This window comes from Podarcis raffonei, chromosome 12 (assembly GCF_027172205.1).
Source record: "Podarcis raffonei isolate rPodRaf1 chromosome 12, rPodRaf1.pri, whole genome shotgun sequence".
Taxonomy (NCBI): Eukaryota; Metazoa; Chordata; class Lepidosauria; order Squamata; family Lacertidae; genus Podarcis; species Podarcis raffonei.
Window position 1 is genome coordinate 44,983,990 of NC_070613.1, and position 26,884 is coordinate 45,010,873.

Below are 26,884 nucleotides of genomic sequence, written 5' to 3' on the forward strand. Positions count from 1 at the left end.
GTTTGCTGCTTTCACTGCGCAGTGATCCCTTTTGCTGTTCTGGCTTCTGAGATTCAGAATGTTTTTTTTTTCTTGTTTTCCTCCTCCAAAAACTAGGTGCGTCTTGTGGTCTGGTGCATCTTATAGAGCGAAAAATACAGTACCCCTTTACCAGCACCCATTCTGCGCAGTAGGTTTAGGCGCAGGGAAGGGAGGAGAAGGTTGGGGGTCACACAGCTGTTATGCTGGGGGAGGTATAAGGACTGCCCACTCCCAGATTCTACTAGCGAGTGAGCCAGACATGAACTTGTGACGCTCTTCACTGTAAATAAAGGTAAAGGGACCCCTGACCATTAGGTCCAGTCATGACCGACTCTGGGGTTGCGGTGCTCATCTCGCTTTACTGGCCGAGGGAGCCGGCGTACAGCTTCTGGGTCATGTGGCCAGCAGGACTAAGCTGCTTCTGGCGAACCAGAGCAGCACACGGAAATGCTGTTTACCTTCCCGCCGGAGCGGTACCTATTTATCTACTTGCACTTTGTGCTTTCAAAATGCTAGGTGGGCAGAAGCAGGGACCGAGCAACAGGAGCTCACCCCGTCACGGGGATTCGAACCGCCGACCTTCTGATCAGCAAGCCCAAGGCTCAGTGGTTTAGACCACAGCACCACCCGCATCCCTGTAAATACTTTGCACTAATAATAAAGCCTGGAAAAGACAGGTCGGAGTCTTGCCTGTTTGCTCTTGAGCAACCACACCAGCACCTGAGAATCAGTTTCCAAGGAAAGGGCTAAGCATGACTCCAGCTACCCTGCTGAAAGAGGCTACTACAGACGGTGGGTGTGGAATTCACTGCCGGTTGTCATGACGACTATAAAATGCAGCCCATAAGCAGATAGCAATCCTAATTTTGTTTGCTTACAGCATTTCTATCCCACCTTTCCTCCACAGAACTCAAGGTGACGTACATGGATTTTCCTCAGGGATTCTTCAGCCAGATCTCACTGGAATTCAGTTCCAGCACCTCTCAGGTGGGCACCATTGCTGTTATAAGAGAACATGGTGAGTTCTGGAACCTCTTATTCTAGAAAAAAAATAGCACTGGCTCTCCTCTTCTTTACAGTGGTACCTCAGGTTACATACGCTTCAGGTTACATACGCTTCAGGTTACATATGCTTCAGGTTACAGACTCTGCTAACCCAAAAATAGTGCTTCAGGTTAAGAACTTTGCTTCAGGATGAGAACAGAAATCGTGCTCCAGCTGCGCAGCGGCAGCAGGGGGCCCCATTAGCTAAAGGGGTGCTTCAGGTTAAGAACAGTTTCAGGTTAAGTATGGACCTCCGGAACGAATTAAGTACTGAACCTGAGGTATCACTGTTCTGTTATCCTCACAACCTCATTGTGACATGGGCCAGTCAGTCTCACCTAACAGCCAAGTGCTGGGATTCTCTGTAGCGGCTCTCCGTCGGTGGAATGCTCTCCCCGGGGAGGTTCGGCTGGTGCCACCATTATACATTTTTAGGCGCCAGGCAAAAACGTTCCTCTTCAACCAGGCCTTGGGCTGATTTGACATCTGATGCCCTTTTAAATGTGTTGCTGGGGGGCAACAGTTTGTTGCTGTTCTTGATTTTATTATTTATACTGTGGGTTTTATATTGCCATTTTATGTTGTGAACTGCCCTGAGCTCTACGGATGGAGGATGGTATGCAAAAGAATAATTTGAACACTGGTTCCCTCGATCCCAGTCCCACAAAGGACAGACAATCTGCCTTGTTTAAAACAGTAATTCCCATGGACACAATGGCTTCTACTACAGCGCTAGGATATTGTACCTGCTGTTTAGCTATTGCTAAAGGGGACAGAGGTGTCCAGAGTGCATGTTGTTGTTGTTTTTGCAAGAGAAGGGTAATTTGGGGGGACGGACCCAACAAACCTCTTCCTCCTATCCAAACAAGGAAGTCTCTGCTGAATCAAAGAGCGTTCCATCAGTGGAGAAACACAACTAGATATAGTGGTACCTCAGGTTACAGACGCTTCAGGTTACATACACTTCAGGTTACAGACTCCACTAACCCAGAAATAGTATCTTGGGTTAAGAACTTTGCTTTAGGATGAGAACAGAAATCGTGCTCCAGCAGCACAGTGGCAGCAGGAGGCCTCATTAGCTAAAGTGGTACCTCAGGTTAAGAACAGTTTCAGGTAAAGAACGGACCTCTGGAACAAATTCAAGTTCTTAACCAGAGGTACCACTGTATAACTTGCCATGTGGAGTGTCAAACATTGTGCCTGTCTAACATAATGATATTTGTTCAAAAACACGCTGCCTATTTTTGGGTTAGCCAGCATTTAGGGAAGCAGCTGTAAATGTACAGCTGCTGATTGCCACAGAGTCATCAGAGTTCTCCGTTAACTATGCAACTCCTTAACTTGAGAAATGCACTTAAAATAAAAGCAAGGTTCTGCATTACTGATTTAAGTAAACTGGACTGTTCAATGATGACAATACTCAGCATCAATTTCACACTGCGATCAAGGAGTTGTGGTGACTGAGTTTATCATAGCAAAAGGGAAGTCCCGTAATATCAGACCATAAGACGCACCTAATTTGGGGGGGAGGAAAACAAGAAAAAAATTATTCTGAATCCCAGAAGCCAGAACAGCAAGAGGGATCCGCTGTGCAGTGAAAGCAGCAATCCCTCTTGCTGTTTTGGCTTCTGGGATAGCTGCGCAGCCTGCATTCGCTCCATAAGACGCACACACATTTCCCCTTACTTTTTAGGAGGGAAAAAGTGTGTCTTATAGACCGAAAAATACGGTTATGTTATCTCTTGGCCAGGGAACACGGTCCATTACTCTAATACAACCCAAGGTTATATCTTTAAGGGATAGCAAAATAACTGATTTTCAAGCATCATTTCAGACTGGTTCAAAAACTTTATGTAAGAAAGATTGAAGATTCAGTAGTTATTCCAACATTCACAAGCTAACCAATAAGTTATTGTGCAGACAGTTTGGTTTACAAGCATTCCATTGCTGTAAAGTTGACCAAAAACCCCCAGCTTATCTTATTATTAACCAAGTACCTAAAAACATACTGTTCTGTAAAGAACCAGAGCCTAAATAAGCTCTTATTAAAAACACTGCATAAAATCAAGTATTTTAATAAAAACATTTTGAGGTAAGATTAGGTTTCTTGATTCATCTGTCTTATTTAATCTAAAATGCCTTCTTCTTACAGGATACCTGGGTTTTTGACTGTTAGGCATTTTCCAGTCAGACTGGCTCAAAATTCCAATAGTTTATAAGAAAAAGCATATTCACAATTGAGACCACTTTATCCAAGGACTAATTAAACATGGAATTCTATCCCAACTTGTACAAACATGAGAATCAGTTCCGAAGTAGATCTTCCAATAATCTTATCACCAAATGAACAGGTTGTATGAAGGCAATTAGTCTTCAGATCCACTGGATTCTACATTGTCTCTTTAAAAGCATAAGCATTAGCAATATTAGCATCCCACAAAATGCAGCTCCCCTAGGAAAACAAAGACCCAAGAACAACAGTTACTGCAGCGAACAAAGGTTCCAATATAACTACTTGAGTCTTTCCCTAACTTTTCCTACGTTGGTTCTTTTCCTGGGTGTTCATCGTTGTTAATTATTTTGGCAAAGTCCACTTCATAAGGTACAATAAAATGTGAAGATATCCTACGCAAATCCTTCCTATCACAATGAAAAACTGAGAAGCTACAACGTATGGGTTCTGAATGCTGAAGTAGCCAAACTGCAATTTTGCTATGTATATTATTATTAAGAATGTTGAAACGCTCGCTGTATGTGTAGAACACCATTTTAAAAGCTCTACATTCTTCAAAAAAAAAAAAAATTAAAATCCAGTTTTAAAATGTGTTTAACATATGTATATAGAGAGACAAACACCTTATCTAAATATATAAAGAACAGCATCCAACTAAAATGTACAAAGTTTCCTCTCCCCATCCCAGCAAAAGGCACTGCATGGTTTAAATTGTGCAAACGTTTTGAAAGGTGTGGTGCAAGCAAAATCTGTGTTTGCTTGCTAAACCTCTGTATTCCTTATCTTTTATAATATACTGCAAAGTATTGCTTTTAATTGCAATTGTGTCTGGCTTTTGCGAAGAAGAGAACGCCGTCAGTCCACAGAATTGCAGATCTCTTTTATTTTCTGGTTGAAGTCTTCAGGTTGATCAGCATACACATAATGACCAGCACCAAGGATAGCCTATGGAAGAGGAGAAGGGGAGGGGGAATCAATTTAAGGTACTTGCAAGAAAAAGAGCTTTTCATAGCCAATGAAGTGATTAAATTTTAGGTGATGTCAACTAAGTCATACAGTCGTACCTTGGATTCCGAACACCGCGGAACTCAGACGTTTTGGCTCCCAAATGCCACAAACCTGGAAGTGAGTGTTCCGATTTGTGAACTTCTTTGGAACCCAAACATCCAAGGGGACTTCCGCAGCTTCCAATTGGCTGCAGGAACTTCCTGCAGCCAATCAGAAGCTGCACTTTGGTTTCCAAACATTTTGGAACTTCCTGCAGCCAATCAGAACGTTTTGGAAGTCAAATGGACTTCCGGAACGGATTCTGTTCAACTTCCGAGGTACGACTGTACTCAGAACAGACCCACTGAAGTAAATTGATTTAAGCTACTTAGGTCTATCAATGACTTTAGTCTTAAAACGGCTTCGTTGGCGTACGAAAATATATCCTCTCCCAAAATCCACACTTTTACAACAGCATGGGCAAAAACTCAGGTCAAGGGTTGCTGGCTTTACTTGCAGCTCCACTGTAAAACATCCAACTATTATCCAGTTCACGCTCGCTTTGACACAGGTGGCTCTGTAGAGCCATAACTGTTTTAGGTTCCGAGGTAAGCAAGCCACTATCACCCCCCTTTTCCAGTTTGGGATACCAGCACATTGCTGAAATTTTGCACCAGTGTAATGATAAGGAACCAAGTCACTGCGCACACACATAATTTTAATTTCAACTTGAGTTCTGTCTCTAGCTGATAAAGTCGACAAAACCAAACAGGATGTAGGAAGAAATTGTGACAGGAATACTAAAACGCAAAATGCTTAATTCCTTCCTTCCACCCAGATTTTCTCTTTTCTCTCTGACTCGCCTTTTTCTTTAGATTGTGGTGCTGCAGGCAAAGGCTCTGTTCTCTCTATTTATGTGTAAAACTCAGTACATAGGAGACACTTTTAAATAAACAAACTTCATTTAAATAAATTTTAGAAACAAGATGATGGTATTCTTGTTTATCATCTCCCTGCCCCCACCCCCCACAATCACGAGTGCTTAAACTAGTTTGCCCCAAACAGCAACTGAAGCTGTAAGAGTAATTTGACGAAGGCAAAAATCACTTTAAAAAAGGAAATGCAAAAGTTGTCTTACGCTTCAGGGGTGTTTCTTACACATACTATGCAAAAAATAGATGGGGGGGGAGAGGAGAAATTAGTTTTAGATTTATTGGGTTTTTTCCTATGGCAATCATGCTGAAGCTGGAAAGAATAAAATTCTTGAAGCAGCACTTTGCTGAAATTCACATTTTTTATGTTTGCCACTGGCCGTGGCAAGGTGCATCTATGTAAGTGTAGCAGCCTAACTTGCGGAAATGGCTCTTCCCAAACCCGAAAAATTTGCAAGTGTTAAAGGGAACAGGTCAAGGGCAGAAATCCTCTTCACCCTTATCTGTTCAGCAAGGGGAATTTAGCCAGCATTACTGTAACCACAGATTCTCTGCAGCACGGCAAACGAAGTTCTGAAGCAATCTACGCGGATACATATTACATTTTGCATTTATGCATGAAAGGTAGGGAAGTCTTACAGTGGTACTGGCAAAGCGTTGTAAAGGGAAATTTCATTTTTCATTTTGGGTTTTAATTTTACGCTGCGATCTTACAATCCTAAAGCTGTCACTGAAAGGCGAGAAGAGCAGGCGAATTCCTAATAACAAACACGGCGTCTAGAATGTCCCACTTACTATCGTTTTCACATATGAATTTGGTCGCAGAGACTGGATGGTGGTCCCCGAATTGCCATCTATGCACGATCGTGCTCCATAAATCACAGTGATAGGAATGTCTTGGTGCATGTGGGCAATCCGCTGCAGCATCGGTCTTTTCGCCCATCCATAGGGAACCGTCATGTTTTTGAAAGCCGTTTCACCACTTAAAAGATATCAATGAAAAACGAAGCTGAATTTTCGGGCACAGAGTACCTGGCCTATATCAATCTGCTACTCCCTAACACCACAGTTTTTGGTTTTTTTTAAAAAAAAGCCTTCTCTGAGTTTTGTCATATGTGAAGTATATTTAAAGTGAGAATACACATCAAGGTTTGAAGCTTCCCATTAGCACAAACATCCATACAAAAACACATTTCCGGAAGTTAGAAGAAGAAGAGTTTGGATTTGACATCCCGCTTTATCACTACCCTAAGAAGTCTCAAAGCGGCTATCATTCTCCTTTCCCTTCCTCCCCCACAACAAACACTCTGTGAGGTGAGTGGGGCTGAGAGACTTCAAAGAAGTGTGACTGGCCCAAGGTCACCCAGCAGCTGCATGTGGAGTAGCTGAGACGCGAACCCGGTTCACCAGATTACGAGACTACTGCTCTTTAATGCTTTAATAAGCACAGCAATAACGCAGGAGCCTTGCAAGTATAGCACAGCAAAAAGAAAGACATATTGATGCTTAGGTGGTAGTACCACCAACTCTCTCTCTCTCTCTCTCCATGGATAAGTTACAGGTAGGTAGCCGTGTTGGTCTGCCGTAGTCGAAACATGTGTATCTGAAGAAGTGTGCATGCACACAAAAACTCATGCCAATAACAAATTTAGTTGGTCCCTAAGGTGCTACTGGAATGAATTTTTTTATTTCCATGGATAAGAAGCAGCTTCCTCGGGATGGTGTGCTAAAATCGTAAAACCATGGAAAGTGTACGGCAAATGTTCAATCAAAATGGCGCCAGAGGGCTGGCAAAGCAACCTCAAGACCTCTCATCCCAAAAGTTTGCTGAGCTGCACAGCCCCCAGATGATTAAAGTGGATTTTGTAGCCCATCAGCTGGATTAATTAATGGCGAAAAGGCAATTTATTCTACAGTTTACTAAAAATCACAGTAGAACTCCCCATTTATTATATTAAGCCATGTAGAAGAAAAAGTTGTACTTCAGTCCCACTTAACTTTCCCTGCCATCTTTAAACATGAAATTCTAACCTTTCCAGGAAGTAGACTTTGCCTGCCTGCTAGGGCAAGAGAGTTTTGCACGTGTATCCTGTCTGGGCAAGGATATCACGGTCAAGGTTATCCTAGCTGGCAACCTATGCTACGCCCCATGTGCTGCTACCACTGTGAGCATCTAGGACTGGCTAACTTATGCTTACCTTGGTGACTGCACATTGCAGTGGTAGATATATTCAGTGACTGTGTCATCATCAAACATGGACGAGTACTTTCTCTTGAAGTCGGGCCTAATGCGCTGTACAAGGCTCAATCCTGTCGTGAATCAAGGCGAAAAAGAATTAGAACCTGGCAGGTGGATGCAGGGTGGTGCTTTAAAAATGATCAGCAACAGTGCTTCGCAGCTGTGGATCGTCAAGAATGAAGATTTCCATCTCTCTCTCTATCCGGAGTGATCTGTCCCCCTCCCCAGCAGCTAGAAGACAAATGGTGGGCTGCCGGCCTCCAGTATGTGCCCCCGTCCCCGATTACCCGCAGCCTTCAACAGCAACGAGAATGCAGCTCGCAACAGTTTTGTCATCTTAAGGAGAATTAAACATGGCTGATTCTGATCCCCATCTCTGCTTTACTCTAGTGAGAGAGGCACAGGCCAGAGCAATTAGGCAGAATGGTAGTATCTGCACACACTGAGCATCACTGCAGATGGCAGTCTCCTCCTCATATAATGGAACAAATACATCATTACAGCATATGAGGAATCTGCAAAGCAGAAGCAGTTAGGGAAGGAGTGCTTATGCTCAGCTTAGGCCGATGCACCAGCTACAGCTGTTCTTGGAGTGGGACAGCCAGGCTTCGGCTGTCCATTCTCTGACCTGCCATCTGGACTGCTGCAATGCACTGTTATGTGGGGCTGCCCTTGGAGGCCGCCCAAAAGCTGCAGCTAGTGCAGAATGTGACTGCTTGGATGGTGAGTGGGGGAGCCCATTGGGATCATGTGTCCTAAAAATACTGCACTGCCTACCACACTAGACTGCTGGTGTGTGGCAGATGGGGACTGAAAGCCGCCCTAAAGTCTAAGCTATTACATTTTCAGAACTGATGGCAGACGGTAATCCCTTTGTTAAGGAGGCAATGGCACCAGCACAAACCATTAGCTAGTACTCACCAAAGGGTCCTGCTATTCTGAGACCAGCCAGTGGATTAAATGGGCTCAAAACTGCTCCAAGTGCTTTGATCCAGATTGGAATGGGCCTCTCATGTTCGGCACTGGAAGGCCTCTCTGGGAAACCCCACGGCTCCACTAATATGAGATGTTTTGCTCTGCAGGTATAAAAGTTAGGACGTTTTGTCAATAGGAGCACATATATTATAGTACACGTGGTATTTCAGAGCCAGCATCACCAAGTGTATTTCTACCCCACCTAAGCTTTCAAATGAAATGATTTTAGGTTGCTCCTGCTCTTAACACAGAACAAAGCTCTGCCACCTGCTACTGCCTCAACTCCTTTTAAGTATTACTCTCCCTATAGAATAAATGCTACAATTTCAAGAAACAAGAGGAGATTATGGGCGGTCAAAATTTAAAGGACATTTACTGCGCAGCCGCTGGTAGTATTATGCAACCCAGAGTATTTCCTACAGTCTGTGCAAATCTGTGCTTTAACCTGTGATCAGAGATAGCTAGCTGTGATTCTATGTGACACATAATCATATACGTGCAAGGGATTTTCTTGGAAGTACATGTGTGTAAGATGGCAGCCTTGCTGAACTACTAAAATGTCACATCAGAATATTCTTGAGATACACTAGCCAATCGCTAGGTATATGTCATTTGAAGATCTCAATACAGCTAAGTACTAAACAGATCTCCATATAAGCACTCTCTTACCACTTGCATACTCTAGAATAACATTTGTAATTGTCCAGCCATATATGATCTGGAATTGGCTTAAGGTGATAAACTGCATGAAGAACTAATATGTGTATTCACTAAGAAGCAAGCAAGGCTCAGTTTTTCTTCAGAGTGAAAAGGGGTGCATCTCCAACTAGCTGTTTTTTTTTATCACATGATACAAAACTGATATTTGTGCAAGGAAAGTCACCATCTTCATAGTGATGTGTTAGTCTTTTATGTTCCATTACTGTTCTCTTCCTCTGCCAAACTTGTACAGAATTAAAAAGGCAACAAGTATTTGCATGACCGTCCACTAAGGCATTCTTGCCTGTCTGCCTTTCCAGCTTTTTCTTTTAAAAAATATATAAAGATGAGCAACAACAATCATCTAGACAGCTTAGTAATTTTGCATTAAATTTGTGAAGCTTACATCCAAGAAAAAAGGCTAGGATTGGGCTGCAAATTGGTTTGCAAATAGAAGTACACTATTTTTTAAAAAAAATCGTGGATCACCTGTAGCTATTCTTGGCATGTTTGATTCCAGCACTATACCATTACTGGTAAGAAACTCTTTTTCCTGAATACTATTACAGCTACCTGGTATGAAAGGTACTTATAGCTGATAAGCTTGAACATCACATTTTCATCACAGATGCACAACTATCAAATCATACTTCATGCATCTGTATTTCATTTCTTAAAAGCCTGCCAGAAATATATCCCAACTAGTTTCCAGATAGTTTCATTGGGAATTGCCTGTTTAAGATTTGCATTCTGTAGCATTTAAGGAAAAGGTCAGCCTTCTTTCTTTACATAGAAAACTTCTCTTAAACATACTTGTCCTGCAGCATAAGGAATGGTATTTACTTCCTTTAAATGTAAAGCTCAACTCATTTTGCAAATATTTGTCCTTTATACTCCAATCCTTTGGGTCCGTCAGCATTCTAGTTCTTGAGAGATAGTGGTATCTGCCCAGTTAAACACATCAATTTCCTTAGAATATATGACATTCCAGAGATAGCCAAAGCAAACCATCATGTTCTATTTTAATTTCCAAAAACTGCCTACTTATTCAGCTCCAATAAGTTACACATTATAACGTAGTGGGTTAATCCAGCAATTGCTTCTGTAGCTCTGTAATAGAGGAAATGCTTTGCAAACAAAAATCCCAAGTTCAATGCCGATTATCTCCAGGTCGGCCTGGGAAAGACTCCATTTAGAAACCCTGGAGAAACTGTTGCCAGTCAGTGCTGGCAATACTGATCTATATGGGCCAATTATCTCATTCAGGACACGGCAGCTTCTAAGTGCCTATGACGAGAACCAACTGACCATTCGCCATAGCCACTAGCTAGAAATGAAACCAAACCAAACCAAACCAAACAAAACCAAACCAAACCAAACCAAACACCCTCCTTTAGGTTCTGTTCTGTAGTTGTGCTCAAGCCCAGCTCATAATCCAAGTAGCTAACAAAGAAACGAGTATGCTATAGTTAGTATTAACTGTCTTGCACTTGTTATTCTGCTGTGTAACTAAAACAAGCTTTCTCCTAAAAGCATTAAAAAAATAAATGGCCAGTGTGATTGCATGCTAGTAATGTGACACGTGGCTGTGTAAAAACAGTGGGTAGTCTGGCTACACCACAACTTACAAGTACTCTGCGGCGACACCCTGGACACAAAATCTAAGGTACGCTGAGAAATTTGAGAGTAGAAAACACCCTACATTGCATGCAAGTGCAATCAGAGGAAAACATATGATGCAAGTTAAATACAATTTGCATTTTAAGTTTAAAGTTATGAAACTAGTTTTTCAACAATGCTCTATCTCAACCTCATTAGAGAATGTTTTCTAACCAGACTGCCTCATACAGGTTTGACAGTGTTCTGCTGTCAAACCTATAACTGAATTTCAAATGAAATGCCGGAAGAACTTCCGCTTGTCTATTATTTTCAGATACCTTGATGGGTACTTCAGTGAGTAAGCAGCTGCCAGGAATCCTCCCAGGTTGTGCCCCAGTAAAATCATTCTGTCCAATCCCATTTTCCGCCTCCATTCTTCAATAGATTCTACAAACTGGTTTTCTGCTACTTCTGCGTCTGTGTCAAACTGCGGTCTACTGCTGCGTCCAAATCCCAAGAGATCAAATGCATACACAGTCCTGTTTTCACAAAGGTCTTCAAAGTTCAGTGCCCAAAGTCCAACACCTCCTCCGAACCCATGGAGGAGGACAAGGGGAGTTTTCTGAGAGAGGCTGTGGGAGAACGTTAGCGTCCATATTTTGTTTCCATTGGATATGAAGACATACTGTTTACTGTATGTACTTGTGATACCTGAAGAGAGAGAAGTGCAAATCTTATTAAACAACGATACCTAAACAGCCCTCTAAAACTATATACCTAAACAGCCCTATAAAAATAAGGGCGTTTATTGCAGCATGTCCACAGGCAGATACTCCCACTTCCATCATAGCATTTGTAACAAAATCAGAATGGCAGGGATTAGCGCCTGCCATAAAGGTGGCAGAGTTACGTTATGAGGCTCACATTTCTCCTCCTTTTGAGGACTGTGTAGCCTTTGCACAACTTACAAGACCTCATAAAGGCAAGTGTAATGGTTCTAGGGGTTGCTCGTGCGTAAACCAGTGCCAACACCTGGCTGGGTTGCCTGAGTGAACCTTTCCTGTCCAGACAGTCACTCACCCGTGGCTGTCTCAATCACTGGCAGAATCCGTCAGTGGGCGTTTCTTGAACTTCTTCCAGCAAAGAAGCTCTTTGACGCCTAGTCTCCTCCTACTCTCCCTGCGCGGAAGCCTTCTGCGCAAGGAGGGCGTAGGTAGCGGAGGACCCTTACTCTCCCCACTGGTCCCCGGCAAGGAGTCATGGGACTGCCTCGCTGATTCCCCCATCTGCCCCCCTTCTCCACTGGAGCTACGCTGATTCCCTTCCCCAGAAGATGGGCTGCCCTGAAGGCAGTTCCCTGACAGCAAGAATCTGTATAAGCCAAACATCCATCCCTTATGCTCTACATTCTCAAATGCTAAAGAACTAAACACAGATAGATCCGGAAGGATAACAGGGTTACAGAGTCATTTTTTAAAAATTGCTGATAAACAAAGGTGTGGTACCTCAAGAGCCTCCTCTTTCGATATGAACCTACCTGAACCATGAGATCATCTTCTGAGGCCCTTCTTCGTGTGCCTCGAGAGGTCTAGAGGGTTGCAACACAAGAACAGGCCTTCTCTGCAGTGGCTCCCCATTTGTGGAATGCTCTCCCCAGGGAATTTCACCTTCATTATACACTGGTACCTCTGGTTACGTACTTAATTCATTCCGGAGGTCTGTTCTTAACCTGAAACTGTTCTTAACCTTAGGTACCACTTTAGCTAATGGGGCCTCCTGCTGCCACCGTGCTGCCGGAGCATGATTTCTGTTTTCATCCTGAAGCAAAGTTCTTAACCCGAGGTACTATTTCTGGGTTAATGGAGTCTGTAACCTGAAGCGTATGTAACCTGAGGTACCACTGTACACCTTTAGGTGCCAGGCAAAAACGTTCCTTTATAACCAGGCCTTTGGTTGATCTGATTGATATCCTATACGCTTTTAAAACGTGTTTTTTGGGGGGTGGGGGCTATTGGGTTGCTGTTTTTATTTTTATCATGTATTTTGTGGTTTTATATCTTGTTTTTATTCTGTGAACAGCCCTGATACCCCCAGGTATAGGGCAGTATATAAATTCAATCAACAACAACAATAATATCATATTAGATTTGTATAGTACTATACTTGCTTATCTTTTGTAAGTCTTTTTTTGTGTTCAAATAAGAGAGTGCACAAATGAATTAATTTTAGGAAAAGCTAAAGAAAAAAGAAGGTAGGGCAATGGTCAAAAAGTGCAACAGTATCTCAGGACCAGTCACACCAAAAGGAAAAAAAAGGGGGGGAAAGTTCAAAGGCGGAACTCATACTGCAGTCCGTCCTACATCCTCAAAAATTTATTCACTGATGGCATTTATCTGGAGCAGATCTCACAAGAACTGCCTGTCTGGATGTGTAACTAGCATAACTTTGGTCCCACTCATTCTTCTTTTACAGGGAGGGGGGGAAATCAGCCTAATGAAAATTTCACAAAACCCTCAATCCCTAGCAGAAGATATTGACAACTGTGCTTTGAAGAAGGCCTGATGAAAACCCCACATTCTTTCCACGGTGCTCACGTGTAGTAATTCCTGAGGTTTCTTACCACAAAGTGCTTACATTTCAATATTTTCTCTTCAGCATCCTTAAGATGTACCAGTGATGTAGGACACCAAGCAGGCAGCCAACTGGACAGCCATCCTGACCTAGAGTAATGAGAGTGAAACAACTGTATTAAACACTTATATGCTACTAACTGTAAGTAGGCCGTGTGCAAGGGATTAAGAGTTCTTGGCTAATCACTGGAGAGAATTAGAAACTCATTTGGACTTGCATTTGGTGGCCATCACCAATACACTCAGCAATATCTAAAATATCTTACACACAGTGTTAGAAACTCAGATATATAACCTAGGTGAAAAATGGCTCCTTAAGCCAACATTACAGTTGCCAAAACAGGATGTCTAGTTGCCATTTTGGGGCAAGACAGCCCTAAAGTCTTATTTTTCAAATGATGGACTGACTGTGATTGATGCTAAGTTAAACATCTGGCTAGTTCAGTTGACAACATTCAGCTAGGTTAAGAACTTCAAGAACTTAAAAAAGCAAAGTCACTTGATCCAGGGACAGGTCCCCCCACCCCAAATACACACACACACACACACACACACACACACACACACACACACACACATATTGGCCTATTCCTACTATTCAAAACAGAAGAACAACTGTGAGCAGGGCAGTGGGGTGGGGTAGGTAAAAAAAAGCTACAATAATTAGCTATAACATTCACTGCTCCTGCTCAGGCTGCACATAAGAAGCATTTTGCTTCCTTGAATTCATTCTGATTATGCAGATAAAATATAACTGATCAAATTCTACAGGACGAGGTATTAGTGTATGAAAACAGTCCAGGTCCCAGGCATGCACCTCCAGATGGTGGAGATGTCAGGCACTATCTTGGCGCCCAGGCATCTTCCCTTGATCGCAAATGGCCAATAGTCAGGCGCAAAATGCGGCTGGCTAATTTCAAACACTGCTTATACACCTTGCCGTCAAAAGCCGGTGGCAGTCAAAGCCAGTTCTAGTCGCACAAACCTGAAGTGCCGCAGATCATAACATTTAGTAACATCTGGTACCTCACAAATCAGTGATAATTAAATTTAGCCTCTTCAGGGGAATCCAAAAAGCACCTCTTGAATGGTGCCTACATCTGGGGTAAAACAGTATTGCTGTGGGATGGTGGTTAGAAGTAAGGGCATGAAAAGGAGTGGTCAGGTCAGTGGAGCAAAGCAGGAAAACAACTGCCGTCTTGGTAGTTAATTATAGCACAGGGTAGGAAGAAACACTTTATCTCATTTATTTGTGTGTGCGCATTATTAGCTTGAATCATGACCTTACACAAAAGTTTTATGGCACAGGATATAAAACAGGTCACGTCCGAGGAAAGTCCATAGCCATTAGTTATGCAACTGACCAGCTATGTGTGTGTATGTGTGTGTAACTATACAACCCCCCCCCATTTTATACAATATGCTTTTTAAGTGCACCTATTGTCTCCAACGCGGGTGGCGCTGTGGGTAAAAGCCTCAGCGCCTAGGGCTTGCCGATCGAAAGGTCGGCGGTTCGAATCCCCGCAGCGGGGTGCGCTCCCGTTGCTCGGTCCCAGCGCCTGCCAACCTAGCAGTTCGAAAGCACCCCCAGGCGCAAGTAGATAAATAGGGACCGCTTACTGGCGGGAAGGTAAACGGCGTTTCCGTGTGCTGCGCTGGCTCGCCAAGATGCAGCTTTGTCACGCTGGCCACGTGACCCGGAAGTGTCTCCGGACAGCGCTGGCCCCTGGCCTCTTAAGTGAGATGGGCGCACAACCCCAGAGTCTGTCAAGACTGGCCTGTACAGGCAGGGGTACCTTTACCTTTATTGTCTCCATATATATGCATACATGCATATGCTTTTTTATTTTTTTAAAAACCACCACGCATAACATAAATGACAATAATTTTTACGTTTATATCTAGCCCCCCTCTCGTCACGAGACTCAAAGCAGGGTACGCAGACTGGCCAGGGAGTTTCATGTCCAGACAGGCACTGACCAAAATCAGATCCACTTAACAGCAGCGAGCCTGCTGTTATCTATCACATACCTTCAGACCGTGTTCTGGGACCTTTGAAAAAACAAAACAAAAACCCCTACTGCCACCAAAGGCCTTGACCTTAATGCAACTTTTACACAAACAACTTATTTCTCAATCCTTCCTCCCGCTGCCTTCATTTAAACGTGCGCACGCAAAGGGAAATAAGTTTGACAAAGGTTCATTCTAGGTAACGGAGGCTAGAATTCTAAAAAGCAGTATGTATCTATGGAAAGCCACATGCACCAATAATGTGCATCGTCAATCTCCCTTGCCCACTGGCTGCATCACACCTTGCCCGGAGGGGACTGGGTTGGTTTGGGGTTTTTTTTTCAGGGACATGGGTGCAGCATGAAAGGGGTCAGAAAAGCTCACGTTTGTGCAAAAAGCACCACATACAGCCACCTGGAATCCGGCCATTTTTGTGTGTGTTTGTTCTTTAAAGCGTATCTGAAATGGAGTATAGGCAATTCTAAACTTACATGGTGGGACGTGGGTGGTGCTGTGGGTTAAACACAGAGCCTAGGACTTGCCGATCAGAAGGTCGGCGGTTCGAATCCCTGTGACGGGGTGAGCTCCCATTGCTCAGTCCCTGCTCCTGCCAACCTAGCAGCTCAAAAGCACGTCAAAGTGCAAGTAGATAAATAGGTACCGCTCCGGCGGGAAGGTAAACGGCACTTCCGTGCGCTGCTCTGGTTCGCCAGAAGTGGCTTAGTCATGCTGGCCACATGACCCGGAAGCTGTACGCCGGCTCACTCGGCCAATAAAGTGAGATGAGCACCGCAACCCCAGAGTCGGCCACGACTGGACCTAATGGTCAGGGGTCCCTTTACCTTTACCTTTAAACTTACACGGGGTTTACGTTCCAGGGATAGGTGCGTACAGCCAAAACCACATCTAGTAAAAACACACTGGGTTCAATGGTGGGCAGGACTGCCAAATTCTTTTTCCCCAGGCATGTAAAACAGAATGCACACAAGGTAAATGCCCGTAAGTTGCATGTTACCGGAACAGCAAAATAGCCAAGTCTCTAAAATTTTAAGATCTGATTTTTTAAAGATGTACAAACATATGTTTCAGAATATCTTGCATGCATGGAAGCATCAGACAATTTCCCCCCAGGCCTGCAATCCACAAAGAGATTGCAAACACCTGTGTTATTAATGTATTGCATTAATGGACTGCCTTTCTGTGCCAAGGTACCCAAGGTGGTTTGCAATTTTAAAGTACAGGCAACGCCCAATTAATGTGCATCCGATTGATGCGTGACTGCGCATGTGTGCACGACAGTGAACCAGAAGTGGCCGGAAAAGGGGGCACTTTTGGTATGCTGTAGGGTGCTATCCTGCCACCAATATCTCTATCAGGGTTTCCCAAACTTGGGACTCCTGCTGTTTTGGGACTACAACTCCCACCACTCCTAGCTACCAGGACCAGTGTTCAGGGATGATGGGGATCGTAGTCCAAAAAGAGCTGGAGACCCAAGTTTAGGAAACTCTTGATCTATAGGAAGCCATTGGGGATGGTCATTAGAAGTCGTGGGGCAAGGTGTCACCAGACTGCTACTGGTGATGGAGTTTAAAGGGGATTAAGACAAATTCATGGAGGAGGGGGGTATACTATTAGTCATAGCAGCTCAATGCAACGTCTGGGTTCAAAGCCAGCACATCACTGAATACTGGTTGCTGAGGGCAAAGGATAAGGATCACTGCCTTCATACATTGGCTTGGTGGTTTCGCAGCAACTCTTGGTTGCTGACAGCTACGGGGATACTAACCTAGACAGTGATCTGATCCAGCAGGGTATATATATATTTAAATTAAAATTAAGCGAGTGACCACATGTTCTATTACACATGTCAACAGCAAACCCTCAAACCTATCATCTCACATTTGTAAACATCTGTACTAATACCCTTAAGATTGTCTGTAATATAGGCAAGTGACACATAAACTTAGCAGATATTGCCTGAGTAGAGGTGGTACAATGAATCAACTGTGCTGGAACAGAGAAATCAAAGTCCATTGCTCACAGTCATAAAATGCGTACTTCCTGCCCTCAAAATGTACATGCAAGTCACTCAATTCTTTTTTGTACCTGGATGTTACAAACCACCCTTTTCCTGTGCATAGTATCAGTTAGCCCTTCAACCATCATCAAAATGCCAATGCGGTCAACATTTTAGTACTACAAATTATTTCACAGACTACTCATGATGTCATATTGTAGCATATCTACAACAGAGGATGGCTGGAAACCAGATCTAGATGTGCAGGCAAAACACTTGATAATTTTCCAGATCTGCAGGCAGCCCCTTATGTTTCATGGGCTGTGACTCTGGAGAGTTCCCCGACCTTCAGGAGAGGCTTCTGGGGGATGCAGGGGCTGTTTCCAGAGAAGAGAACTCTAAACTGCTCTGTGCATGCACAGAGTACTATGCGTGACGTTCTAAACCCAAGTCTTTATTAATATTGTTTTGCCTTGAACTACTTTGTTTTGAAATAGGGCTACGTATCTAAAATAGAATATGATTTTAAAAAGTAAACTAAAATATAGTTTTTAAAAAGCATCCAGTTTTTTGAAAGCACAGGAACAAACCTTGGAGGTAGCTGCACTTGAACTTTAAATATAGTTCATGCGCCTGTGTAATTTCATTTCTTAATGCGCCTGGCTATTTTCAAACACTGTGTTGTAGCCCTCCCACTCAAGATCCCCAGAAGCTGCTATTCAGAAGCACTCTGCTGCCAACAATGGAAGAAATATTGCCATCATGACCAGTAGCCACTGACAGCTTCATCCTCCATAAATTTCACTAATCCATTTTTAATCCTCCCCGCCCTAAATTAGGATTCTCCAACAACCCACCCTACAAAATCATTAGCACTACAATTAGCACAGTATGCCTGGGATTCAGCAAGCAGATGCAGACTTGTCACTCCTCCCATTAATAAGAACAATTCTCTCCTGAAAATGAGCAGAGTATGGAGTTTTATGCAACCCATCTGGAGAAAGTACATTCATATTCTTAAGAAAGATGTTCTTTATTACAGAGAAGGAAGTAATAATAATAGTAATTTATTATTTATACCCCGCCCATCTGGCTGAGTTTCCCCAGCTACTCTGGGCGGCTTCCAATCGAATGTTAAAAACAATACAGCATCAAGTATTAAAAACTTCCCTAAACAGGTCTGCCTTCAGATGTCTTTTAAAGATAAGATAGCTACTTATTTCCTTCACATCTGAAGGGAGGGCGTTCCACAGGGCAGGCGCCACTACCGAGAAGGCCCTCTGTCTGGTTCCCTGTAACCTCACTTCTGGAACTGCCAGAAGGCCCTTGGCGCTGGATCTCAGTGAACGATGGGGGGTGGAGATGCTCCTTTGGGTATACTGGGCCGAGGCTGTTTAGGGCTTTAAAGGTCAGCACCAACACTTTGAATTGTGCTCGGAAACGTACTGGGAGCCAATGCAGATCTCTCAGGACCGGTGTTATGTGGTCCCGGTGGCCGCTCCCAGTCACCAGTCTAGCTGCCTCATTCTGGATTAATTGCAGTTTCCGGGTCACCTTCAAAGGTAGCCCCATGTAGAGCGCATTGCAGTAGTCCCAAGTGTCAAATACTTACTAAGGAATTCTTTCTTTTTTGTCTTCTTGAGGAGAGTAAACCCCCACTGCAACTTCAAGTAACTAACCTGGTTTCCTATAGCAAGAAGACCCTGCAGCATCCCCCCAGATGCTGCCTAAAAGGTGATAAAGGCAGCAAACCAGAGTCTCGTCCACTACGGGGGGCTGCTTTCACTCTGCCTTCTCTCTCTCCCCCCCCCCCCGTGTCTCTTTCCCCCACTTCCTCTCGTCCTCGCCTTCTTTCCCTCCCGCCCGCCTCGAGTCCTGGCTTCCTTTCTCTTCCCCCTCCCTTTCCTTTCCTTCCTTCTTCTCTCCTTCCCCGCCAACCCCCCATCCGCCAGGTGTGAGCCGAAGATGGCAGGCTGGCAGAGCTACGTGGATAACCTGATGTACGATGGCTGCTGCCAGGAGGCCGCCATTGTCGGCTACTGTGACGCCAAGTACACATTACGCCTGTAGAAATAGATATGATTGTAGGAAAAGACCGCAAGGATTTCTTCACCAATGGTCTAACTTTGGATGCAAAGAAGTGCACTGTGATCAGAGATAGCCTCTATGTGGATGGTGACTGTACAGTGGACATCAGGACAAAGAGCCAAGGCGGCGAGCCAGCATATAATGTTGCTATTGGCAGAGCTGATCGAGTCTTGGTCTTTGTAATGGGCAAAGAAGGGGTCCATGGAAGCGGATTGAATTCTGTTCATCCTTGTTTCCTTGTGTACTCCAGCATTGGTTATGGGCATGGGAAAGGGAAGGTGTGTCCATGGAGGGACACTCAACAAGAAAGCTTATGAACTGGCTTTACACCTGAGGAGGCCTGATGTCTAAGCAGCCTCTCCCCATCCACATAGCAGCTGTTTTCATCACCATCACTTGTGTTAAAAGTACTACCAGCCTACAGATGGCGGTTTCATTTGCACATTTCCCTATTGTCATGGCTCCAGTTACCCTTTTCGCTTGTATGTAATCAATGTTGCACCCATGTTCTGTATCTGGCACCATCTTTTGCAACACAAAGATGATATGCATGATACGTTGAAGCCTTGGGGGGCAATCATGCCAAGCCAAGGCGTTACTCGTTTTAGCAATTGGTGTGACACTGAGAACCAAACCAATTTAAACTAGATAAGGTGCCGATTGTACAATCCAGATTGATCAATGCCTCCTTAGCACTTTGAGCATTTACACAGCTCATTATTCCTTTTGTAGAGCATGGTTGGGAGGGGAAAAGTGCATGCATATCTCTACTTTCTTCCCCCTTTCCTTACCTTTAATCTACTCTTCTTTTTTGTTTGCTTCCATCTCTATCTACCTATATATATACATTTTTAAATACAGTGCCTGGTTTGTTTAACCAATTTGCTGCTTGAAAGCTGCCACAAGTGTTGCTTTAGTTTTGTTGTTGCTCTTCTGTGTAGACTTGCAAAACTCTTCATGGTTTTGTTTTTGCCAGCTCCTGTTCTGTAGTTGAAATGTAAAAAGGCTGCCATCATGGACTTTAGATATCCCAGTGTAACCATCTGGAGTGTGTCCGGTTTCATTTGATTTGCAGCTTGGGTTTTTATATGAAACTGCATTGTCGTTGTCAACAAACTACTACCTCCAGCTATACACCTATAGCTTAGTCTGAGATCAGTCTGTCAGATCATCAGCTGAGAAATAAGATTTGCTGCTCTGATATCAGTGTATGTTTTGAAGGTTGGTAGTTGTAAGATAAAAGGGTCAAAACGGATACCATTTCAAATCTAATCTTCATTTGGCCTGTTATGCCCTTGCTGCAGAAATTGTGAACTGCCTTGTGTACTAGTCATCCGAAACATGTGTAACCAAATTGTCAGTTTGAACACAGTACTAACTCGTATGTCCATTTAAAAGAGAACTGCAGAACTCTGTATACAAAAGAGAAAATGGAAGGTGGTCTTGGTTGGAATAACTGAGTTGGTTGTCTTGTGATGAATTTTTAATGTATTCTGTGCCATACTAATGTTTTTTAAAAAATGAACTGTTGCTATTGTGAGATGGATTTTAACTGACAAGAAAGATTTCTTCTGAATGGCACTACTTTAGGGACACTAGTATTTGCTTCTATTGTTCGGGCCTTTGTGGATAATGTACAGACTTAAAACAAATTCTTGTTGCTGATTTGTCCATTTATTTCCCTGCACTTTGTTACATCTGGGATACAGTCTAACTCATGGCATTTTTTGAAATGCATATTAAATCAGATAACTATTTAACACCTTGTTTACAGACAGATGAAATTTATTCCAACCAGAAAAAAGAAAAAAAGAAGGCAAACCAGGCAAACGTGTCTAGCGAGTTAAGTCCCACAATTCAGACCACCACAGGAAAGGCCCTCTGCTCCAGCAGCACCCACTTAACCTCTGACAGTAGGGGCACATGGAGAAGATCTTAACTTACAGCAAGTTCATGTGGGAACAGACAATTCTGTCCCAAGTGTAGAAGTAGACCACAACAGATGATCATCTGCAAAATCTAAGGGCTGTGTCACATCTATTCTCAAAGCTGGCAAATTCAGCACTTACACCTCCAAAACAACAGCTTGCCCACTGCTTTGAGGAAAACGGTTTCTTGTGTGAGCTTTTCTGAGGTTGAATTTGCAAATTAGCTGGGACACTGCAGCTCCTGACACTTTGCCAAGATACCCTGACCAAGACAAACCTGTCCGCAAATCCGAAGCAAATCAATAGGCTGCAACAGGAAATTTAGATAGAAAAATATTATTTTGAATAAATGCAAGCCCAAGCTTTCTTGACTGTGGCATCTTCAACTTGATGCTTAAGAACATTAGATGTATTGATAAAGTGGTGAAGATTACAGACAGGATCTAAAGAACTGTGAAACTAGCTCCATGAGCCAAAGGGACCTTCAGATTCCTTCTTCCCCTCATGTGTAGCTCTGGTGCTGCATAGTAAGTTGTCTTTTAAAATGAGGGTGCTTCAAAGAAGTTTCCGATATGGCGCAGTGGTCCGCGAGTCAAGGGAAACATTTTGCTGGGCTAGATCATGCCCTCTGCATGAACCTAAGTAGGTCCATGTCTTGAATGGTGTTTCACTTCAATAAGTTAGTTGCCGGGTGGCACACTACAAACATATGTGAGAAATGAAATACAAAATAAAAATAAAAGTAGTTAAGGAATGTCAGCACGTTCTACTATGGAAACCATGCCAGTATCCTGACCTTCATACAAGCCTGGTTTATTTGCATGAGGAAAACATTTTCTACAAAGTTAATCCAGTTTAAACCATAACCTTAAGCAACCACCGCTCCTATTCCCAGATTTCCACACAGGGCTCAATGATTGTCTTGTCGCAGAAAGGAAGTAACAGAATCCAGCATGCTTTGCTAGCCAAGCATTACTGTGAATGGAGATAGCGACTTCGAGAGACAGTGAATTGAAGATCTGGCCGCAGTGGTCTTTAGTGTTTGCACAGGAACAAAGTTGAAACTGGCACTGGTATAAAATGCGGCACTGTGGAGGCAGCACATTTCAAATTCTACTTCGATGACAGAATTTTACAGCTGACTGACATGGAGAAACACGAAACCTTTTGAATACAGCACAGCATTATTTTAAAGAGCATTTCCATTCAGTTTGCTTTCTGGCTTATATAAAGGAGAAAGGCAGGGTGGGGCAGAACAGAAGTCATCTCCTGCCCATGAGGACATGAGAGGAGTAAGGGACATAATATATGGAAAGTCAGGTTTCATAATTAAAAAAGCACAGTGATATAGCCAAATGCTTCCTGGACATTCAGTGTTATGAACCAGTCCATAAGGCTTTTCACAGAAGGATAATAAATTTGGCATCATGCTACTACCACATCCTGTGATGGTATATATGACCAGGAAAAACAGTAACTACCACATAGCACCCTTACGTCGTCACACAATGACACTGTGCAAAAAATAACCTGAGGCATAACCTAGTAATTCAAGAGCCACGTTGCAAGTAATGTCAGCACAAAACCACATCCCTCATATTGTAAAGTCAGGTGTAAGAATGCAATTTTAAAATAAAACTAAATAAATAGAACAGTAGAACACACTAAGTGTGTGTGTGTGTGTGTGTGTGTGTGTGTGTGTGTAGAGCTGAGGCAGTGGGCAAAGTTGCTAAAATTATTTAGGAAGCTACCAAAAACCGAAGACAGGATTTGAAGCTCCAATTTTATATCAGATCTGAGTAACTGCTCAGAAGATCCAAATGGAACACAGTGGAACACAATTAATCCATGCAATAAATATTACTGAGGCATGAGTTTATTCACATTAATAAGTATACATCATTTTCTTTTGGCTGGGGAACACAGCCAAAGAGTGGGCATCCAATTAAATCCCTCATTGCATGTTAGCAGGAGAGCTTGCAAGAGGAAATGGATCTCAAGACCCAACAGCAACAACAGGTCCATGGAAAGGAAATGGTACAGAGGGTGGAGACAGCTCCTGGTGCTGGATTAAGATTACTTTGAAGTGACATGGGATAATCTGAGTCACTTGCACTATGAGCGGTTAAACTATCCGAGTCACATACACTGCTGCAGATTAAAAACACCATGTTCGCCGCAACCATTGTTTATCGAGCTGCTCCTGACAGGTAGTTCATTCCGAAGATATCTCAGATGGGGCTTCGTTCCTCACGGTGGGTACATTTAATCCGCTTCTGCGAGTTTATCTTTAAAACAAAGTAGTGGGTTATAGTTCCTACGCTGGAGAGGAATACCAAGGGAGAGGGGAGGGAGCTACTGCACAATATTTCTAGGAAGTGTTCTGTACGCCAGCTGTTCCAAGAGCCCTTGGCAGATAATTGCAGAACGTTGCTACATTAGGTCAGAGGTAAAAACAGCTCTTTCCTTGTATAATTATTGCCTCTTGAACTTTGTATTGAGAAAAGATGGCACTCAAGCAACCAAAGGGGAAAAAAATATTATAGAAGAGAATTCGTCCACCCGGAGTTTTCTAAGCACACAACTGGAGACTTACATTGGCCCTTGACTTGCCAAACACCAACATGAGATTGTAAATAAGATAGGCCATTTAAGGGTTTCTCTTGTTTTCTCAGCCTCCATGATATTAGGACCAATTCTAATAATCTGCTGCAGACGTAGTGTATCTTGATTTTAGTAAGGCTTCTGACAAAATGTGGGCTGGATGAGGTTAACTGTTAGGTGGATTTGTAGCTGGTTGACTGGCTGAACTCAAAGAGTGCTTACAAATGGTTCCTCATCATCCTGGAAAAAAGGACAAGTGGTATACCGCCGAGTTCTGTTCTGAGTGGGTCTGTTGCTGTTCAATGTCTTTATAAATGACCTGCCTGAAGGATCTGAGGGGATGCTCATCCAATTTGCATATGACCCCAAACTGGGAGGGGTAGCTAATGCCGCAGAAGACAGAATTGGGATTCAGGATGACCTTAACAGTTTTGAAAGCTGCACCAAAACTAACAAAATGAATTTCAACAGGGTCTACACTTAGGCAGGAAGAACCAACTGCACAAATATACAATGGGGGAACACCTGTCTTGCCAGTAGTACATGTGAAAAGGATCTACGGGTCTTAGTAGACCACAAGCTTAACATGAGTCAACAGTGTGATGCAGCAGCAACAACGGCTAATCTTCTGTATGCGAAGCAGTTGCTATACCACTGAGCTAAGATCCTTCCATGTGACATCAATTTTATGCAAGTTCCTTATTGTCTCAGGTCTTGGTTGTATTCAAACCAATGGCTATCTGCCTGCCTTCTGAAAAGCACGAGAGGAGACCAACAAGCTGCACTAGTACATTCAGGCTGCTTACATGAACTGCCACAGACCCACCTGGGTTGGATCCCAAAGCTGCTAGAGTGGCAAACTAGAAAATAAAATAAACCCCCAAGGTATTATTTTTACTTGCAGAGGGATGAAAGCTACAACTGAAGCTATATAGCACTGTGTGGAATCTGCAGTCCTCCTTTTAATGAGCCGTTCAGTCTCATATCTCAAATCCTCATACTAGTCCATGATCTACATTTGCTTCCTATTGTCAAGAGTATACTAAATCCTGATTCAGATGGAACAGAGAAACAGACCTGGGTGTCATCTACATATTGATCACACCGAAACTCCTGAGGACAGCGCACAGTATGGGGAACATGACGACACCTTGACAAACAACATACCATAGTTTCCATGGTACGGAACAGTGGCCTTCCATAATCACTTTCTGGAAGCTGTCCTGGAGATAGGAACAGAATCGCTGAAGTACTGTGCCCACTCTCCTGAGATGCTCCAGAAGGATACTGTGGTCAACAGTATCAAAAGCTGCTGAAAGTTCAAGCAAAACAACCAGGGTCACACTTACCACCGTATCTCTCCCAGCTGATGGCGTCAACTAGGGCAAAGAATGCTTTATCAGTGTTATGGCTAGGCCTGAAGCCAGAGCAACATGAACCCAAGTACTTGGTTACCCAAGTAATCAATTTCTTCCAAGAATGCTGGAAGCTGGAGCCTGCCACTCTCTCAAGCACCTTGCCCCAAAGGGGCACAGGGAGGTCTTCTTAAGGAGTGGGCACGCCACTGCTTCCTTCAAGGCAGATGGAGCTTCTCCCTCCTCCAGTGAAGCAATGGTCCTTGGCAGCACTTCAAGCAGCTTGTCCACATCCTCAGGCCACAATAATCCAGACTGCTCCAATATAGATGGAACCCTAGTAGGGTGCAGTACCCAGCCTAAACTCCACCAGGGAATGATCCATTCATCACAACGAACTCACAAATGAGCCCCCGATTTGCTCTGTGCCCCTCCAAAAAAAGGTCAAATGTATGTCAGGCAGGGCTGGGGGATACGTGGTTTTCAACATCTCAAAATACTGATATATCACAATATCTAAAATAAGGGTGGGGCTATGTAGAGGCACTGGTTGGCTTCACAGTTTTCCCACATTGTGATTGTTGCACAGCACAATTACCGTAATTAGCGATATGATGCCAGGTCTAAAATTGTGAAACCAATATTACCATATGGACTTGAAACAGATTTTGGATGAGATATTGCCCAGCCCTAATGTCAGGCCACATGTGTTGTGCCATTGATGGTGAAATTGCAGTGGCAAGGCTGCAATCTGGAACTTGTTCCAAATTTGGATCGGGGGCCCATGCCTGCTTTCTGCTGAAAATCACTCCTCCCATTCTGGCTGCTCTTTGCCTGCAGAGATGTTGATTATAGTAAGCATCACTGTTAGGCAGGCATAGGCAAACTCAGCCCTCCAGATGTTTTTGGACTACAACTCCCAGTGGTCAGGGATGATGAGAATTGTAGTCCCAAAACACCTGGAGTGCCGAGTTTGCCTATGCCTGCTTTTAGGGGTAAAAAGCAGCCAGGAGGGAGTGGTCTTTAGCAGGAAACAGGCAACTGACTATGATTAACAATTCATCCATTAACGCTTTTTTCTCCAAAGCAGAAGCAGCCAAATTAAAGATTTCTGTTAGACCCTTACCAAAAGAGCCATTGAGAGGAGCATGTAGAAGAAGAGTTTGGATTTGATATCCCGCCTTTCACTCCCTTTAAGGAGTCTCAAAGCGGCTAACATTCTCCTTTCCCTTCCTCCCCCACAACAAACACTCTGTGGGGTGAGTGGGGCTGAGAGAAGTGTGACTGGCCCAAGGTCACCCAGCAGCTGCATGTGGAGGAGCGGAGACACGAACCCGGTTCCCCAGATTACTAGACTACCGCTCTTAACCACTACACCACGGGTGTCAAACACAAGGCCCGTGGGCCGAATTCGGCCCGCCAGACCTCGCCATGTGGCCCGTGTAGCCGCTTTTTTTTTGACACAAGAAAGCCGCCTCTTCAGCGCATGCACGGCAGCCTACAAGCCAGAGAACGTCTGCCCT

The 26,884-nt window shown here is 43.6% G+C and overlaps 1 protein-coding gene, 1 long non-coding RNA gene and 1 pseudogene across 2 annotated transcripts in view; 1 reads left to right on the top strand and 2 right to left on the bottom strand.

The window, feature by feature from the left end:
* Positions 1-2,893: 2,893 nt before the first annotated feature.
* The window catches only part of ABHD5 (abhydrolase domain containing 5, lysophosphatidic acid acyltransferase), a 28,112-nt gene continuing 4,121 nt past the window's right edge, over positions 2,894-26,884 (bottom strand). Inside the window, exons 2-7 of the mRNA XM_053410587.1 lie at positions 13,364-13,449; positions 11,068-11,440; positions 8,378-8,532; positions 7,416-7,527; positions 6,013-6,199; positions 2,894-4,243 (exon numbers count right to left, since the gene is read on the bottom strand). Of these exons, the coding sequence (XP_053266562.1) occupies positions 4,154-4,243; positions 6,013-6,199; positions 7,416-7,527; positions 8,378-8,532; positions 11,068-11,440; positions 13,364-13,449 (1,003 nt within the window). The 3' untranslated portion in view covers positions 2,894-4,153. The remainder of the gene's footprint in view (positions 4,244-6,012; positions 6,200-7,415; positions 7,528-8,377; positions 8,533-11,067; positions 11,441-13,363; positions 13,450-26,884) is intronic.
* LOC128424434 (profilin-2-like) lies at positions 19,185-20,434 on the top strand (annotated as a pseudogene).
* LOC128424437 (uncharacterized) lies at positions 23,263-26,508 on the bottom strand. Its single transcript, XR_008333022.1, has 2 exons — positions 25,084-26,508; positions 23,263-23,690 (listed from the first exon to the last, which is right to left on the bottom strand). It is a non-coding gene; the product is annotated as an uncharacterized LOC128424437 (long non-coding RNA).